The sequence below is a fragment of the Pseudorasbora parva genome, chromosome 20 (assembly GCF_024679245.1).
Source record: "Pseudorasbora parva isolate DD20220531a chromosome 20, ASM2467924v1, whole genome shotgun sequence".
Lineage (NCBI taxonomy): Eukaryota > Metazoa > Chordata > Actinopteri > Cypriniformes > Gobionidae > Pseudorasbora > Pseudorasbora parva.
In genome coordinates this window covers 4,833,262-4,852,451 of record NC_090191.1, presented here as the reverse complement: position 1 = coordinate 4,852,451, position 19,190 = coordinate 4,833,262, and the positions used below count along the sequence as shown (strand labels likewise).

At 38.1% G+C, this 19,190-nt stretch overlaps 1 protein-coding gene across 2 annotated transcripts; it reads left to right on the top strand.

Annotated features, from left to right (window-relative positions):
- Positions 1–233: 233 nt before the first annotated feature.
- LOC137049309 (putative nuclease HARBI1) lies at positions 234–1,831 on the top strand. Of its 2 annotated transcripts, XM_067427822.1 has the most exons (4): positions 234–868; positions 1,025–1,140; positions 1,231–1,342; positions 1,437–1,831. In XM_067427822.1, exons 1-4 carry the CDS (start codon positions 436–438, stop codon positions 1,808–1,810), a joined length of 1,035 nt encoding a protein of 344 aa, XP_067283923.1. In that variant the 5' UTR covers positions 234–435; the 3' UTR covers positions 1,811–1,831. The 2 variants fall into 2 exon arrangements, with proteins under 2 accessions (XP_067283923.1, XP_067283922.1); XM_067427821.1 differs by having other exon boundaries at positions 1,025–1,342.
- Positions 1,832–19,190: the final 17,359 nt, after the last annotated feature.

Genomic DNA, 19,190 nt, shown 5'->3' with positions numbered 1-19,190 from the left:
CAAATATACAAGAGTTACATTTATGCAAAAAAAAAAAAAAAAAAAGCAATATTATACAAGATTTTTAACATTAACTTCTAAAACCTTTTCTGGTAAAATCGTTTAATCTTAAATTCCTAAATAAATCCTTTAGTGTGTTTGCTGCCTTTGCTGTTGTTGTTGCTGCTGATACTGCTGGGGCCTGTACCATGAAGCTGGTTTAGCTGGCTAGCCTGATTTGTTTAAGCTTAGTTTGTGCCAATCCTGGGTTTTAGGTACCATTAAAGTAGCTCGGCTTTAATCAGTGTTCGTTGCCATGGTATCTTACGCTGCACGGCTAACCTGCTCCGGGGCAGGTTATGTTCTGGATTCGAGAGCTCAGATTTAAGTGTGACCAATCAGCTGTGAGCAAATAAAAAATATAGATGACGTAACAAATTCTCAGAGTCTGTTGCAATGGCTTCACCTTTTCTACCAAATCCTGTGGACATCTCCGCGCAAATTGTTAGAAGAGCACTTCGTAGAGAAAGAGTTTTTAGGGACAGACAAAATCCTCTTGACTTTCCTGATACGTACTTATATGAAAGATACAGATTTTCCGCAGAAGGAATCTGTTATATTTGCGAACTTCTTGAGCCGCACATTGCAAATGTGACTCGTCGAAGCCATGCCCTTACTGTACCGCAAATGGTATGTATTGCGTTGCGATTTTTTGCAAGTGGTACATACTTGTATGCGATCGGTGATGCAGAGAACCTTGGGAAAAACACGGTTTGTCGAACCATTCGCAAGGTGGTCCTTGCACTGCAGGGGTACATAAATGGCTTCATTGTGTTTCCTGGACATTTATCGACCATGTCCATAAAAGAGGGCTTTTATAAAATTGCCGGTAAGATATTGATAGCGTGACATATGAACAATTTAACCGTTCACATGCAGGATCTTTATTTGTTTTATTTTTTTTTAAAGCAGATTTTATTTAGAGCACTTAAATATATTATACCTTAGCTTAAGAATAAATATATTTGTTTAAATCCTATAATAGGATTCCCTAGAGTCATAGGAGCAATAGACTGCACACACGTTGCAATCTCCACTGCTCTAGGAGAACATGAGGCTGATTATGTAAACAGAAAGTCCTTTCACAGCCTTAATGTTCAGGTGAGAGGATTTTTCATTTGCATTGAGATGAACATTTCACTGAATAATAACTTTAACAGGACAATGATTTACCGTACATTTAATCTGCAGATGACTTGTGATCATGAATGCATGATCACAAGTTTGGATGCTAAATGGCCTGGCTCAGTGCATGACTCCCGAATTTTCCGTGAGTCTGTGTTGTGTCAGCGCTTTGAGGAAGGCAAGTTAAATTTGGTACAGTACAAGACACTCTGAAGTGTTCATTTTAGTTGTGACAAACTTACACAATTTTCCCCTTTTCTGTTCCATGACAGGGCTTTTTGATGGCCTGTTGGTAGGAGACAGGGGTTATGCATGCCAGAGGTTTTTGCTAACTCCCCATCCTGATCCTCACACAGGGCCACAAAACCGCTTCAATGTGGCCCTCAGTAAAACCAGGGTCAAGATCGAGATGACCTTTGGCATCCTAAAGGCACGTTTCAACTGCCTTCGGCGCTTAAGAGTGTCACCAGAGCGGGCATCTCAGATAGTGGCTGCATGTGCCATTCTGCACAATATAGCCACCATCAGAAAGGAGCGAGTACCACCACAAAACCAGCTTCTCCCCGATGAAATTGACCCCATCACACTTGACCACCCAGCTGGGGCAGCTGTCAGAGATGCAATCACAACACAATATTTTACTTAATAAAAGCACATTGACACTGTAGACTGGTCTCAAACTGTTTTATTGGTCTTCTGGCTAGGGAGGAAGAAAGAGCAAAAGAAAGTTCACTTAAATTAATAAATATTCATAGAATGTTCATACTAAAGTGTTACTTGGTTAAATAAGGTCACATACTGAGATCTGTTTTTCCAGCTGTTTGATCTCCAATTTAATTTTTTTAATTTGGAGCCTTCTCAGCTCACAGTCCAGCTCCTTTAGGGAACAGTCTAGTTCTAGACTCCTTTTATAAAGGACCCTGACGGAGTCTGTTTCCACCTGAAACATAATTCCACCACAAACAATTTAAAGTTTTCTGGAGGCCAAATCAAAAAAAAAAAAAAAAAGTGGCATGACTAGGACTGACTGTAATTTATGTCAATGGTTTAAAGCATTACTTTGTTCACATTCCTCCTGTAGCCCATTGAAGTAGAGGCCTCAGTTTCTAGGGCAGGTTGTGAAAAATCCTATAAAGATAAGTGTAATGGCCAGTCACTTATTTATGACACATTCAAATGTGTGTCATAATAAAAAAAAGTCCAGTGCATTCACCTCAGCAGCTGTTTCAGAACACACAGAGAGAGTGTCTTCATTTGCGTTACCCTAATAAATAAAAGTAGGCCAATGTAAAGCATAACTGTTATAAAGCAGGCTATGTTCATGCATGGTGTTCTGTCTGCTGCATACTGACATCTGTGTGAGAGACTGCGTGCATGTGTGCAGGCTTCAACAGGGACACTGCATTGCCCTCTACTGCAGAAAGTTAGAAAAATTAGAAGTTATTAGAGTAATCAAATAAAATAAAATATAGTAATGCATTGCACACATACCCATTGTCACTTGCTTACAGGAGCCAGCACCAGGGTCAGATTGCACAGCATCTGTAATGCCATCCATAATTGGCCTTCCCTTATTATTACTTATAGCCAACTCCTCCACCACAGTGTATTCTGGAGGAGGTGGCCCTCCCCCAGTTTTACGTATTTCACACTTTTTTCTGTTTGCTGCAAACAAGTGTTTATGATAAAATGTTCGCAAAAATAATACAAGGTTGTGGTAAATACTCACCACTTTGAATTATATTTTTATATTTTGTCTTGATCTGCTGCCAAGAACGTTTGGAGTTGGGGTTGCATCTAAAAGTCAATGAATATAATTTTTTTTAGGATGTAATAGCCAATACATTGGCACATATGTTGTGTGATATCTATCCATCTACACACACACACACACACACACACACACACACACACACACACACACACACACACACACACACACACACACACACACACACACACACACACACACACACACACACATTTAATTTTAGCATTTAAAACATTTTTTAAAATCAATAGTTGTAGCTGTTAACATTAGTTAGGCCTTAGTTAACATTAGTTACTTCACATTAGCACAGTGAAGTAAAATGAAGAATTGTTGCCATTAGCATTAACAAAGAAAAAAAAATCAATGCAAAACTTATGTTCATAGTTACTTCATGTTAGCTAATGCATTAACTTATTTTAACAAATATCTTATTGTAAAGTGTTACAAGCAAACACACATATACAGTAGCTGCATTACAATGCAAAAAAAAAATGCTCTTTAGTAGTTTCTCGGTTTCCAAAATTTTTAAATCAAGATGTATTTACTAGATAATTAAATGACATAATATATATATTTAGTTTTTTTGTGTGAAAATAAAAATAAAAATTAAGTGAGTTGCTTAAAACAAACAAAAATATCTGCCAATGGAGAGAGGAAAATAATCTTATTTCTGTTTGGGACAAAACAGAAATTCTCTTGGTTTTGTCCCACACAGAAATACAATTATTTTTCTCACCCCATTTAGCTTGTTTTAAGAAAAAACTCAATTAATTTTGATTTTATTTTCAAGAAAAAATATCTTATGTCATTCAATTATCTAGTAAATGCATCTTGATTTAAGAATTTGTACATATTTAGACTAGAAACAAGACAACATTAAGTAAGAAGAGCATTTTTGCAGTGTAGCTTATACACATAATTTTACATGAATGACCTATAGAATGTTTTTTTTTTACACTTACGCATTAATGCAATCAGCAATCTTCCTCCAACATTCTTCTCTTGCTTTGGCAGCAGACACAGTGTTGCTGCGTGCTTGAAATACAGCCTTATATTCTTCATATTTCTGAAGAATAAGCTGTTGCTCCTCCGCGGAAAAATATATAGCTCTCGCTCTACCCATATCGAACGCGATTGGTTGTTTAGTGCCGACGTCACTCTTTTATGTGCACGCGCGTGAAGAAATCATAGCTTAAAGATTAAAGCCTGAGTTGACAGAGAAAGTTGATGAGCTGCATCATGGTACCAATTAAGCCTGATTGCATCGGTTTGGTTTTGTCAACTCAAAACTAATCCTGTAACCCTGAGTTTGTTAAACTACCATCATGGTACAGGCCCCTGCTCCAGGGCAGGTTTTGTTCTGGATAAGAGATCTCAAACTGAAATTGGACCAATCAGCTGTGAGTAAAGTGACACGTCTCTGATTCAGTAAAGTCACTCCCTGTTTCTACTCCAAATTAAAGGTCACTACATAGCAAATGTTTTTAAAGACTAAAGTGTCTGGCTTTTAACAATGTTTATTTATAATAATAATAATTTTGAATGATTTAGATATAATTGATGTAATTATTATACCCTTAATCAATTACGGTACACATTTATCATTTTAGTTAATCAATTATTAATAGGCACTTTGTTAAAAAAGAAGCATACTGAGCTTAAATGTTCAATTTTCTCTATATTAACTAAACTAACTTAATAACTTTTACTTGCATTGACTTATACTAATTTCTCTTTGTCCTCGTTCATAGACAGCTTTTTTATTCTTGCGCTGTAATTCTTTTAAAATTCTTAATATTTTTCAATCATGTAATATTCTGCGGAAGAGAGAAATTAACCTCACTGCTTGTCTCGTGAGAAGTGAATCTCAGTTGATCCACAGCGTGTGATTGGCTGTTCACTGCTGATGTCACAGCTAAACTCCTGAACTCAAGATCAAAGCCTGAGTTGACAGAAAAAGCTGATGATCAGCATCATGGGACGAGTTAAGTCTGAATAGATTGGTTTGGTTTTGTCAACTCAAAACTAATCCTGTAACCCTGAGTTTGTTAAACTACCATCATGGTACAGGCCCCTGGAGCAGGTTAGCTGTGAAACGCAAGTTACCATGGTGAGGAACACTGCTAAAAGCCAAACCACTTTAATGGTACCTAAAACCCAGGATTGGCACAAACTAAGCTTAAACAAATCAGGCTAGCCAGCTAAACCAGCTTCAAGGTACAGGCCCCTGTATTTCCCTGTTTTAGGACGTTTGTCTTGTCATGTTTTGTAGTTCTTTGTAGTCTTCACGGATGATTAGTTTCCCCAGGTGTTGTCTTAGCCACTCCCCCTTGTTATTTTGCAAACCTTGTTTCCCTTTGTGTATATATATACCCCAGTGCCTCAGTTGTTGTTCTTGCATGTGTGTTCCTGTCGCTAGTTCTGCCTGCCTTCTGTGGATTCTGCGGTCTGTGGATTATCTTGGTTTATGTTTTTAATAAATGTTTGTGCTGCATTTGTATTCTCACTCTGCTTCATCCCTGCTTACACAATATAGAGATATTGATAGAGTTAATGTCTTAAAGGCTGTGTGGCTCAGTTGTGGCTGTTGTGTGTGTATGTGTATAGATGATGGACTCGTTAATAATTAATATATCATGTCTCATCCTGAAAACCAGTTTTTCTTGTTTTGTTCATGTGTAGTGGGGACCAGAGAGTGGATCTGAGACTGTGAGAGATCTGGCAAGTACATTTAATCATTTTAGTCAACGGTATAACTTATGATAATCACTGGAAATTCAAAGGACAACTAAGTTTATATACAAATAAAAAGCAGAATCTTCTGCTTCTCAGTAGCAAATGTATTATTATTTCTTCATTGGATGAACTGGCTGGTGAATTGACAGAATTGTTTAACCTCCACCAATAAAGAAAAAATAATGCATATTTTGTTATACAGTCCAATGCTAAATGGTTTATGTTATGTTACGTTACGTTACGTTATGTTACGTTATGTTGTCTTGTTATTTTTCTCCATCATGCCCTGATGGAGTTTTGGTTCCTTGCCACTGTGGTCTTTGGCTTGGCTTGCTCAGTTGGGGACACTAAAAATATGATCTAAGTTATGCAACTAAATATACAAATAAAATTAATTAATTAGGTCTTATTTAATTCTATAAACTATAATACTGATCTGCCAACATTGTCGCTATATGATAAATTAAAATAAGCTGATAACATCAATGTTTTTTTCCAGAATGACTGTACAGACAAGTCTAATTTTGTCGCAATATTATCCTGTTTAACACTGTGAAGCTGCTTTGAAACAATCGGCATTGTAAAAGCGCTATATAAAGTTGATTGACTGATAAATATTTTAATATAGGTCAATACACAAAAATATTTAATAAAGTAGACAGTGTGTTAAAAACTGTCCAGAGTAGACAAACAAGATACTTATATATTTTGAAAAAATACTTATATTTTGTCAGTCGATTATATTTTTTAATTGCATGCTTATTGTAAAATTAATGATACACCCTTTGTATCATTAAGCGCACTGATTTAGTCATAATTTGCTTATCCAGCAATGTAAACAATCAGATTGAAGGGTGATTCTCACAAAACTGTATTTTCTGTAAGCTTCAAATATCATTGAAGACTCCAAATTGACATCAAATAACCAAATATAAGGAGTCCATATAATTCTATAATATTGGTTTGGGATTTTCATCACCTTTAGAGAGTGTCACGAGAACGTCCCCTTCTAGATGGTATATCTAAGGACGAGATCTTGAAGGCCATTGTGAAAAACAACAAGGCCCCAGGAACAGATGGTTTTGGTTCAGACTTTTTATTTTTTTTAAAGTGGACATTTAATTAGTGATCAATTACTTAAAGTCTTCTCCACTTCGTTTGAGAAGGGAACACTACCTCAAACATTTTACTCCAGATATGTGCTCAGCGTACCGCCCTATTTCTTCAATTAACAAGGATGGCAAAATCCTCTTCAAGGTCTTAGATGCTTGGAGACATTCTTGTCTTTTCTAATTAAAACACAGGGACACAACTCTTGCACAAAAGTTGCTTTTCATTGGCCAAAGATGTATTTTACTTAATTGGATTAAAGGAAATCCACCATCAATTCACCACTGGTAAGAGACTTATACTTCCATTTGAAAGAATTACTTTGTTACATTTGGTGTCCTTTTTTGCCTTAAACTATAGAGCTCAGTCAGGCAGACATCATTTGAAAAATGTAGTCATTTCTTTTAAAATGTAATGCAGTTGTCCTGGGGGTGTGTATTAATGCATACAGCAGTTAAACATGTAACTTGAGTTAAAAAATAAAATTTAAAAAAAATTCTTCTGGGGGGCAATTTGGAGTAATCAGTTACATTAACATGATCTACTAATTAGCATTACCACTCATAGTCACAATCATTTGTACATCATGTAATGATATAGAACATAACACAACCTTTTAAAAATGTAATGAATATTTTATATACCTGTATGAAGCTGTCACATAGTAACAAAAAAAAGCTGTTTTTATACATCTCATGAACTGTCCTGTGACCTGTGGAGGCGTGGATTATGGGGCGTTTTAACCGAACCAGGAAAGACCTCAACTGCACTGTGTTGCCAAGTCCACGTTTTTTTCCACGGGTTGTTTTCTATATATAGACCCATGAGTGCGAATTTTAGCAGGCAACCTTGCCAAAATAACACACATTTTACCCCCAAACACCATTGTTTCCCCGGAGAACCCCCCGAGAAGCTATTGTTTAGGGCTAGTAGTTGGCGGGTTTTGTTGTAAAAACTTGGCAACCCTGTCTGCATGCGCGCTGAAATCAGGCTGGAATACTAGATCTTTGCCGGTGTTGTAAAAATTTTTAATGATACACAGAGTACTTACCCAACATGATCATCATTTCTGAGAGAAATTGTGAAGGTGAATGCATATACAAACAAGCTCTCCATTTAGGATTTGAACAAATATAATCCAAGCCCCTTTGACGACGTGCATGATTACATTACTGTTTATCATCTGTCCGTCATCGTCTAAAGCCCGCCCTGATGATTTCATTGGTCTGAACAGTTTCTGTTCGGAGATAATTACTCCTCTATGGAGCGATGCCAGACCGAACTGCCCGGCCTAAACATTTTGTGGGCGGGGCTAAGTTTGGCTGGCATGCAGGCTACATCATTCAGAGTCGAGTGTCTAAATCTTCTATTGAATGTGGAGAACATAACACACATGCATCATGGACACTTCCTGGAAGTCCAAAGAAGACGATAGAGTTAAATCCTTTGGATCAGTAAATGACACCCACACTCCAGAGCGACTATTATAACCAAAGCAATCTGGAAAACCCTTTTTTTGTGTGTGTGCCACTGACATGTCATGCAGCGACAGCGGCCCATTGGTTTGTCTTCTGAATTGACTGGCCAAATCGAGAGCGATCTCCCCTCCATATTAGGCGCTTTTTTCTATTTATTTATTTATTATTTTAGCGCATGGAACTACAAAAGGCGACTATCCGCACAGCGCAGCCGTTGACGAATGTATAAACAGCGCTTTGGCTCTGAATTTTGTTTTATACAATCGTGTGATATGGGAACATACAGATTCTTTGTTGAATCAGCTGAAAACAGCCGCGAGCATGTACTCATGAGAGGTAAATTGGAAAACTAGCCTGACAAGCCAGACCCACATCAAGATGTTTGGTCTGGAAACTCACCATAGACAGCTCAATCCGAGGGGCGGGATAAACGGTTGTCTTTCAAACTCCCTCTGCACGCAATAGGATAGCGCTACACCAACCAGAGTAACGAAGGTGAAACAGAGCTTGTTGATAGATTAAACATTCGCCGTATCCGGGCCGGGAAAAATCAGAACACATCTTCCCTTTTTAAGAATGACTTCAGTGCCGTTCTTTTCTTAGAGAAAAGCTTAAATCCAAGTCTTTCAGAGTCGCGGTCAAAGCTGATTCGAAAGACCGCCGCCGTTCGCCAGTTTCTGTGTTTACTAGAAGCACGCAAACACAACTCGGCCGTCGTCATTATGGCCCCGCCCACCGACTCTATACACGATGTGATTGGCCCGTCAAGAGTTAGGCGATTACAGCTCAGAAGGGTATTGAGAGTTGCTAGACGACACTCGCGGGCAGATTAAATTTGCTGCCGCTAGGGTGGGTCTAGATTTCTAGGCTAGTGGAAAACAGCAATACACACAAACTTTTCACTTTACCACAACCACAGTTTACCTCGCAGCTACTAACATCAAATAAATATGGTGTTTTGGAAGAAACATTTATTAAAATTGTTGCTATTACTTAAATTAATAGTGCAGAATATAAATCACTTTTTTTAGAGACTGTTTTCGTATTTTCTACAGTTGTTTACATTTTTATTTTAAATTATTAAAATAATAGTTTATTATATGTTTTATATATTTAGAAACCATATAGCCATATAATGAGGAGTAAGGTTTTTACAGTCTATGTTTTTTTACCCTGTGACTACCATGATCTTACATTTAAACGAAACTGGCCTACAGTTAAACTAGTCTACAAAACAGCTTTAAAGTCTGGATCCCATGAATTAAGGACAAAGCTTTTTTTCCCCTCTTTAAAAGTTTTATGAACTTTTTAATAGATCTAATGAAATTGTATTAAATAATATGTCAATGATAGCCTCATGAATGTTAGTGTCTTACTTAAATTATGTGTTAACTCTTGAAAACTCTTGACTGTTTTTAAAGGGATTGTTCAACCCAGAAATGTGATCATTTACTCGCCCTAATGTCATTCCAAACCTAAATGAATTTATTTCTGTGTAGCATAAAATAAAATAATTTGAGTCTGTTTTTTTGTTCATACAATATTCAAATGGTAGCCTAACCAAAATGGCTTGGTTGCCAACATTCTTCAAAACATCTTATTTTGTGTTTCACAGAAGTCATGCAGGTTTGGAAGGACACGAGAGTGAGTAAATGATGACAGCATTTAAAAGAAGTAAATTTGCTTTACTGCATCCTAGCTCAAAATCATCAGTGCTTTACTGCCAAGGACAATTCTGTGTGACAAAAAAGCAATATTAAGTTTATCTGCATTTGCAGCAAATTCGGTAATATCCATCATTATTTGTCCTTGTCCTAGTTTTATTTATATACTCCAATTTAAGGCCCCAACCCCAGAAAAAACATTCACAGAGAACTCAAGGGCCGGATGTGCTGGGTATGCCAGGGCCGAATTTGAGCCCCAGTCCAGCCCTGAGTATGATCTACTTCCAGAATGTGAATCGAGTTTTCCAAGAATATCCACTGGGGCCTAACAAATCTGGTAAAATAATACGAATGTAGATCATAGTGAAGTTAATGTGATACTTTCTCTCAGAAAGAAGAGATTATACTGCAGTCCTTTGTGTTAAATAATAATTGACTCAGAAATGAAACTGCTCAAATTCTCTAGCCATGTATTAAAGCCATATATATATATGAAAATGAATGAATAAGTATTAGGATATACACTAAATCTCAAACAGGTAAACTATTGTGAACGTCATGTGCATTGTCAGTAATATGCGGCCACTTGTTGAAAGCGGGCGAGTCTGAAGCACATCAATCAGAGCTGAGTTCATGTGCCGTGACTGAAATGTATAGCCCTCGAAGTCAACCCATCAGTAGTTATAGCTACAGTAAACAGTAAGAGAAAACCAAACCGGAAAATGGGATCATTGAAACCATGAAGCCCAATAGTCACAGTATGTCTGCTTATACTAACAGCTATGAACGAGTGACTGCTAGAGAGGAATGAGAGTTGAAAGCACCTGTTAGTGGAAAGGTAATTATTTGTTTATTTTTTCCAAAACTGTATCAAACCGGTGTAAACTGTAAACCCTTTGTTTTGGGACAATGATTATGTGTTTACCTGAGTATGCAGTCACAACACAACAATACTATTTTGTAGAAAGTTGTTTGACAAGTGGACATAAATGCCCTCAGATTTATTACACATATAAATCACAAACGGTTTAATCTAAAAAACAATAATAATAAATATAGCTGCAAGCAGCCATTATCGGGGCCAAGCGCAAAGAAGAAGACAAGACATGCCAGCATGGCTGGAAGTCTCAAGCCAACTGCAACAATGAGCCATTAAGGACCTATTAAGTTGATTTTAGGCAAAATAGCAGTCAAATTTTAAATACAGTCAATAATAATGGTTTAATGGTTTATCACTTTCGACCAATAGGTGTCACTGTTACGAAACTGATGTGGTTTAGTCAGATTGAGATGACAATGACACATGCAAAGTTTGGTGTCAATATGTCAAAGCATTGCAGAGATACAGCCTCAAGAGTATTTTTTGCATCATGGCTCAACTCTGTTGCAGTGGTATATGAAAACTGTTTTGTCTATCAATCCGAAATCCATAACTATTTGTCAGCATGGTCTGAAGACGATACGGATCAATTTTGGTGAAAATCGGACAAACGGTCTAGGATGAGTTTGAAAAAGTAGGTTTTTAACAAATAACAAGACGGAGGACAGATAGGTTTGCAAAATATGGCACAATTGGTATCCATGTTCTCGGCATGAGCCATTGACTGTATTATGACCAGTTTCATTACAATGGGTTAATTTAATCAAAAGTTATTCGCATTTCTGTACATTTTATTACAACTTTTGACCACAAGGTGGCGCTACCCCGAAACTTTTTGAGTATCTTCAGGACATGGAGCGGAAGACACATACCGAGTTTTGTAACGATACGCTAATGCATTCTTAAATTATAGCATTAGCATTTTAAACCATAATACTGCATTGAAGTCAATGGGAATTTCATGTTTTGTTTTATTATAGCGCCACCAAGAGGCACAATCCCACCAATTTTTTTATGTGTCCTCATAGTGAGCCCATACATATGTGTGTCAAGTTTGGTGAAAATATCTCATTTTGTTTTGGAGTTATAGACATTTATATGAAAAAACACGTAAAAAAGGACTGACACCTGACTTTGATTGGATTTTACTACCCCTTACTATCAATATTTTGAGATTTAGGTATTAGCGTATAGCTATCGACCTATGTTTCCGAACTTCTGAGGCTGGTTTCGTCTCGATCGGACTAGCGGTTTCGAAGATATCAGCAAATGTTTTTTAAGCACTAAATTACAACTCTGCGCAAACCATATGCCGAAACCTGGCAAGTCTGGTATCGTTGGAGTCGGCAAGGATTCAGGAGACCAAAAAACACACTCCCATCAAAATATGTCAACCACACCCAAAGTTATAAGCGTTTGAAAAAAAAAATTCTCCACTAGGTGGCGCTGTTTCGAAACTTCTCAGGCTACTTCAGGGCATCGTGGTGATGACCCATACCAAGTTTCGTAACAATCCGTTCATGCGTTCATAAAATACAGCATTTTTGCACATAATTCAAAATGGCCGACATCCAAAATGGCCGACATGGTAAAATTGGATATCAGTCGACTCGGCATGACGCCCTGAATCTAATGAGACCAATTTTATGATTTTTGGATAAACGGTTCAGAAGTTATAAGCCAAAATATGCATTTTTCGTATCTCCGGACCAGTAGGTGGCGCTGCGCCGAAACGCTGCATGTTGCTTCAGGTCATGCTTGTGATGACATGTACCAAGTTTGGTTTGAATACGATAAAGCGTTGTGGAGATATAGCCTTTAGTGTGTTTTTGCAACCTCCACGTAAAATTTGTTTGTGCGTTTATTGAAAACGATTGGACGAATCAACTTGAATTCCATAACTTTTTGTCAACATGCTCTGAAGATGATCTGTTTCAATTTTCGTGAAAATCGGAGCAACGGCCTAGGAGGAGTTCGAAAAAGTAGGTTTTTCAGAAAATTCAAAATGGCGGGAAAATTTGCATACCGGAAAATGACATCATAGGGTGAAATCGAATCGGCTTGAGCCAAGGAATCCGATGAAAAAAGAATTTTGTTTCTAGCCCTTAGGGGTCAAAAGTTATAAGCATAAATATGAGTGAAACTTTGGACAGGTGGTGGCGCTAGAGGGATTGAGTTAGAGGCACCAAATTTGCTATAGTGACAGCTCAGACTGGCCTCTATGAGTGTGCCAAATTTCACAACTTTTTACCATACGGTTCTATGGGCTGCCAGAGACTCCTATGGCGGAAGAAAAAGAAGAAGAAGAAGAAGAAGCAGAAATATAGCTGCAAGCAGCCATTATCGGGGCCAAGCGCAAAGAAGAAGACAAGACATGCCAGCATGGCTGGAAGTCTCAAGCCAACTGCAACAATGAGCCATTAAGGACCTATTAAGTTGATTTTAGGCAAAATAGCAGTCAAATTTTAAATACAGTCAATAATAATGGTTTAATGGTTTATCACTTTCGACCAATAGGTGTCACTGTTACGAAACTGATGTGGTTTAGTCAGATTGAGATGACAATGACACATGCAAAGTTTGGTGTCAATATGTCAAAGCATTGCAGAGATACAGCCTCAAGAGTAATTTTTGCATCATGGCTCAACTCTGTTGCAGTGGTATATGAAAACTGTTTTGTCTATCAATCCGAAATCCATAACTATTTGTCAGCATGGTCTGAAGACGATACGGATCAATTTTGGTGAAAATCGGACAAACGGTCTAGGATGAGTTTGAAAAAGTAGGTTTTTAACAAATAACAAGACGGAGGACAGATAGGTTTGCAAAATATGGCACAATTGGTATCCATGTTCTCGGCATGAGCCATTGACTGTATTATGACCAGTTTCATTACAATGGGTTAATTTAATCAAAAGTTATTCGCATTTCTGTACATTTTATTACAACTTTTGACCACAAGGTGGCGCTGCCCCGAAACTTTTTGAATATCTTCGGGACATAGAGCGGAAGACACATACCGAGTTTTGTAACGATACACTAGTGCATTCTTAAATTATAGCATTAGCATTTTAAACCGTAATACTGCATTGAAGTCAATGGGAATTTCATGTTTTGTTTTATTATAGCGCCACCAAGAGGCACAATCCCACCAATTTTTTTATGTGTCCTCGTAGTGAGCCCATACATATGTGTGTCAAGTTTGGTGAAAATATTTCATTTTGTTTTGGAGTTATAGACATTTATATGAAAAAACACGTAAAAAATGACTGACACCTGACTTTGATTGGATTTTACTACCCCTTACTATCAATATTTTGAGATTTGGGCATTAGCGTATAGCTATCGACCTATGTTTCCGAACTTCTGAGGCTGGTTTCGTCTCGATCGGACTAGCGGTTTCGAAGATATCAGCAAATGTTTTTTAAGCACTAAATTACAACTCTGCGCAAACCATATGCCGAAACCTGGCAAGTCTGGTATCGTTGGAGTCGGCAAGGATTCAGGAGACCAAAAAACACACTCCCATCAAAATATGTCAACCACACCCAAAGTTATAAGCGTTTGAAAAAAAAAATTCTCCACTAGGTGGCGCTGTTTCGAAACTTCTCAGGCTACTTCAGGGCATCGTGGTGATGACCCATACCAAGTTTCATAACAATCTGTTCATGCGTTCATAAAATACAGCATTTTTGCACATAATTCAAAATGGCCGACATCCAAAATGGCCGACATGGTAAAATTGGATATCAGTCGACTCGGCATGACGCCCTGAATCTAATGAGACCAATTTTATGATTTTTGGATAAACGGTTCAGAAGTTATAAGCCAAAATAGGCATTTTTCGTATCTCCGGACAGGTAGGTGGCGCTGCGCCGAAACGCTGCATGTTGCTTCAAGTCATGCTTGTGATGACATGTACCAAGGTTGGTTTGAATACGATAAAGCGTTGCGGAGATATAGCCTTTAGTGTGTTTTTGCAACCTCCACGTAAAATTTGTTTGTGCGTTTATTGAAAACGATTGGACGAATCAACTTGAATTCCATAACTTTTTGTCAACATGCTCTGAAGATGATCTGTTTCAATTTTCGTGAAAATCGGAGCAACGGCCTAGGAGGAGTTCGAAAAAGTAGGTTTTTCAGAAAATTCAAAATGGCGGGAAAATTTGCATACCGGAAAATGACATCATAGGGTGAAATCGAATCGGCTTGAGCCAAGGAATCCGATGAAAAAAGAATTTTGTTTCTAGCCCTTAGGAGTCAAAAGTTATAAGCATAAATATGAGTGAAACTTTGGACAGGTGGTGGCGCTAGAGGGATTGAGTTCGAGGCACCAAATTTGCTATAGTGACAGCTCAGACTGGCCTCTATGAGTGTGCCAAATTTCACAACTTTTTACCATACGGTTCTATGGGCTGCCAGAGACTCCTATGGCGGAAGAAGAAGAAGAAGAAGAAGAAGAAGAAGAAGAAGAAGCAGAATAATAAATATAGCTGCAAGCAGCCATTATCGGGGCCAAGCGCAAAGAAGAAGACAAGACATGCCAGCATGGCTGGAAGTCTCAAGCCAACTGCAACAATGAGCCATTAAGGACCTATTAAGTTGATTTTAGGCAAAATAGCAGTCAAATTTTAAATACAGTCAATAATAATGGTTTAATGGTTTATCACTTTCGACCAATAGGTGTCACTGTTACGAAACTGATGTGGTTTAGTCAGATTGAGATGACAATGACACATGCAAAGTTTGGTGTCAATATGTCAAAGCATTGCAGAGATACAGCCTCAAGAGTAATTTTTGCATCATGGCTCAACTCTGTTGCAGTGGTATATGAAAACTGTTTTGTCTATCAATCCGAAATCCATAAGTATTTGTCAGCATGGTCTGAAGACGATACGGATCAATTTTGGTGAAAATCGGACAAACGGTCTAGGATGAGTTTGAAAAAGTAGATTTTTAACAAATAACAAGATGGAGCACAGATATGTTTGCAAAATATGGCAAAATTGGTATCTATCTTCTCGGCATGAGCCAATGAATGTATTATGACCAGTCTCATTACAATAGGCTAATTTAATCAAAAGTTATTAGCATTTTTGTACATTTTATTACAACTTTTGACCACAAGGTGGCGCTGCCCCGAAACTTTTTGAATATCTTCGGGACATAGAGCGGAAGACACATACCGAGTTTTGTAACGATACACTAGTGCATTCTTAAATTATAGCATTAGCATTTTAAACCGTAATACTGCATTGAAGTCAATGGGAATTTCATGTTTTGTTTTATTATAGCGCCACCAAGAGGCACAATCCCACCAATTTTTTTATGTGTCCTCGTAGTGAGCCCATACATATGTGTGTCAAGTTTGGTGAAAATATTTCATTTTGTTTTGGAGTTATAGACATTTATATGAAAAAACACGTAAAAAAGGACTGACACCTGACTTTGATTGGATTTTACTACCCCTTACTATCAATATTTTGAGATTTGGGCATTAGCGTATAGCTATCGACCTATGTTTCCGAACTTCTGAGGCTGGTTTCGTCTCGATCGGACTAGCGGTTTCGAAGATATCAGCAAATGTTTTTTAAGCACTAAATTACAACTCTGCGCAAACCATATGCCGAAACCTGGCAAGTCTGGTATCGTTGGAGTCGGCAAGGATTCAGGAGACCAAAAAACACACTCCCATCAAAATATGTCAACCACACCCAAAGTTATAAGCGTTTGAAAAAAAAAATTCTCCACTAGGTGGCGCTGTTTCGAAACTTCTCAGGCTACTTCAGGGCATCGTGGTGATGACCCATACCAAGTTTCATAACAATCTGTTCATGCGTTCATAAAATACAGCATTTTTGCACATAATTCAAAATGGCCGACATCCAAAATGGCCGACATGGTAAAATTGGATATCAGTCGACTCGGCATGACGCCCTGAATCTAATGAGACCAATTTTATGATTTTTGGATAAACGGTTCAGAAGTTATAAGCCAAAATAGGCATTTTTCGTATCTCCGGACAGGTAGGTGGCGCTGCGCCGAAACGCTGCATGTTGCTTCAAGTCATGCTTGTGATGACATGTACCAAGGTTGGTTTGAATACGATAAAGCGTTGCGGAGATATAGCCTTTAGTGTGTTTTTGCAACCTCCACGTAAAATTTGTTTGTGCGTTTATTGAAAACGATTGGACGAATCAACTTGAATTCCATAACTTTTTGTCAACATGCTCTGAAGATGATCTGTTTCAATTTTCGTGAAAATCGGAGCAACGGCCTAGGAGGAGTTCGAAAAAGTAGGTTTTTCAGAAAATTCAAAATGGCGGGAAAATTTGCATACCGGAAAATGACATCATAGGGTGAAATCGAATCGGCTTGAGCCAAGGAATCCGATGAAAAAAGAATTTTGTTTCTAGCCCTTAGGAGTCAAAAGTTATAAGCATAAATATGAGTGAAACTTTGGACAGGTGGTGGCGCTAGAGGGATTGAGTTAGAGGCACCAAATTTGCTATAGTGACAGCTCAGACTGGCCTCTATGAGTGTGCCAAATTTCACAACTTTTTACCATACGGTTCTATGGGCTGCCAGAGACTCCTATGGCGGAAGAAGAAGAAGAAGAAGAAGAAGAAGAAGAAGCAGAATAATAATAATAGGAACACTAACGATTTCAATAGGTGCCTCCGCACCTTCGGTGCTTGGCCCCTAATAATAGGAACACTAACGATTTCAATAGGTGCCTCCGCACCTTCGGTGCTTGGCCCCTAATAATAGGAACACTAACGATTTCAATAGGTGCCTCCGCACCTTCGGTGCTTGGCCCCTAATTAAAAAGTGTAACCTGTTTTCACTATGTTATTTTAAATCATGCTGCGCTAATCATTGTTATTTACACCATAACTTTTTTTGTTTGTTGCTATGAAGTCCGACTTTAGTTTTTTATTGTCTTTTGAGGTTTTAGGTGTAGGTGGATAGCCAGGTATTTTTCAGTTTAGTTTGTGCCAACCCTTGTTCTTAGGCACAATGTTCATCGTCATAGTAACTTGCGCTCCACAGTAACCTGATCCAGGGCAGATTATGTTCAGGTAAGAGATCTTAAATTGAAATAGGATCAGTCAGCTGTGAGTAAAGTCATGCATGTTTAATAGAAAAAGTTTCTCCCAGTGTTGCCAGGTTGGGTGTTTTGAATTTAATTGTGAGGGTAAAATGGGTTTGGGTGGGTGGACAAAATTTAGGATGGTTTGGGGACAGTTCGGCGGTTTTTAAAAATCAAAATTGTATAGTCAAATTGCTTAAAACTCAAGTGTGCATGAACTCCATAAAATCAGTCACCATGAGACACACAGGCCCAGTGTAGAGTCAGCTGGCATTGGTGTTGGCATTGCAAACGAGCATGCACTTTCAGCCAAACAGCAGGCAGACACACTACTATGACAGATTTTTTTTTAAATTATATAAAATTATATCACATTATTTTGGAAGTTTTGACAGTTTTTTTCTTGGAATGGGTGGGTTTTGGTGACCTTTTGGTCTGGAAATCGTCAACCCAATCTGGCAAGACTACTCCAAATTAAATGTCACTATATATCAAATGATAATTAAGATAACCATAATCCTAGCCTGACAAGCCAGACCCACATCAAGATGTTTGGTCTGGAAACTCACCATAGACAGCTCAATCCGAGGGGCGGGATAAACGGTTGTCTTTCAAACTCCCTCTGCACGCGATAGGATAGCGCTACACCAACCAGAGTAACGTGAAGCGGAGCTGATAGATGAAACATTCGCCGTATCCGGTCGGCAAAACTCGAACACATCTTCCCTTCTTAAGAATGACTTCAGTGCCGTTCTTTGTTCTTTTCTCAGAGAAAAGCTTAACTCCAAGTCTTCCAGAGTCACGGTCAAAGCTGATTCGAAAGACCGCCGCCGTTCGCCAGCTTCTGTGTTTACTAGAAGCACGCAAACGCAACTCGGCTGTCGTCATTATGGCCCCGCCCACCGACTCTATACACGATGTGATTGGCCCGATCAGAGTTTGTTTTTTACAGCTCAGAAGGGTATTGAGAGTTGCTAGACGACACTCGCGACAGATTAGATTTGCTGCCGTTAGTGTGCGTCTAGATTTCTAGGCTACCCTAATCCATTACACATGTACAATTTTAGTTTGTAAATTATTATTAAGCACTTAGTTTAAATTAATATAAATAAATAAATAAAAATATATAAATTCTCTCTATACCTAAATCAACGATGTAAACTTTCACTTGCACTTATATAGCAAGAATGTTCCTCTTTCACAGACAGCTTTTTTTTTCTTGCTGTGTAAACTTTACTGTTCCACAGCATTGGCTGATCGCTACTGATAGTTGATGATCAGCATCATGGTTCTG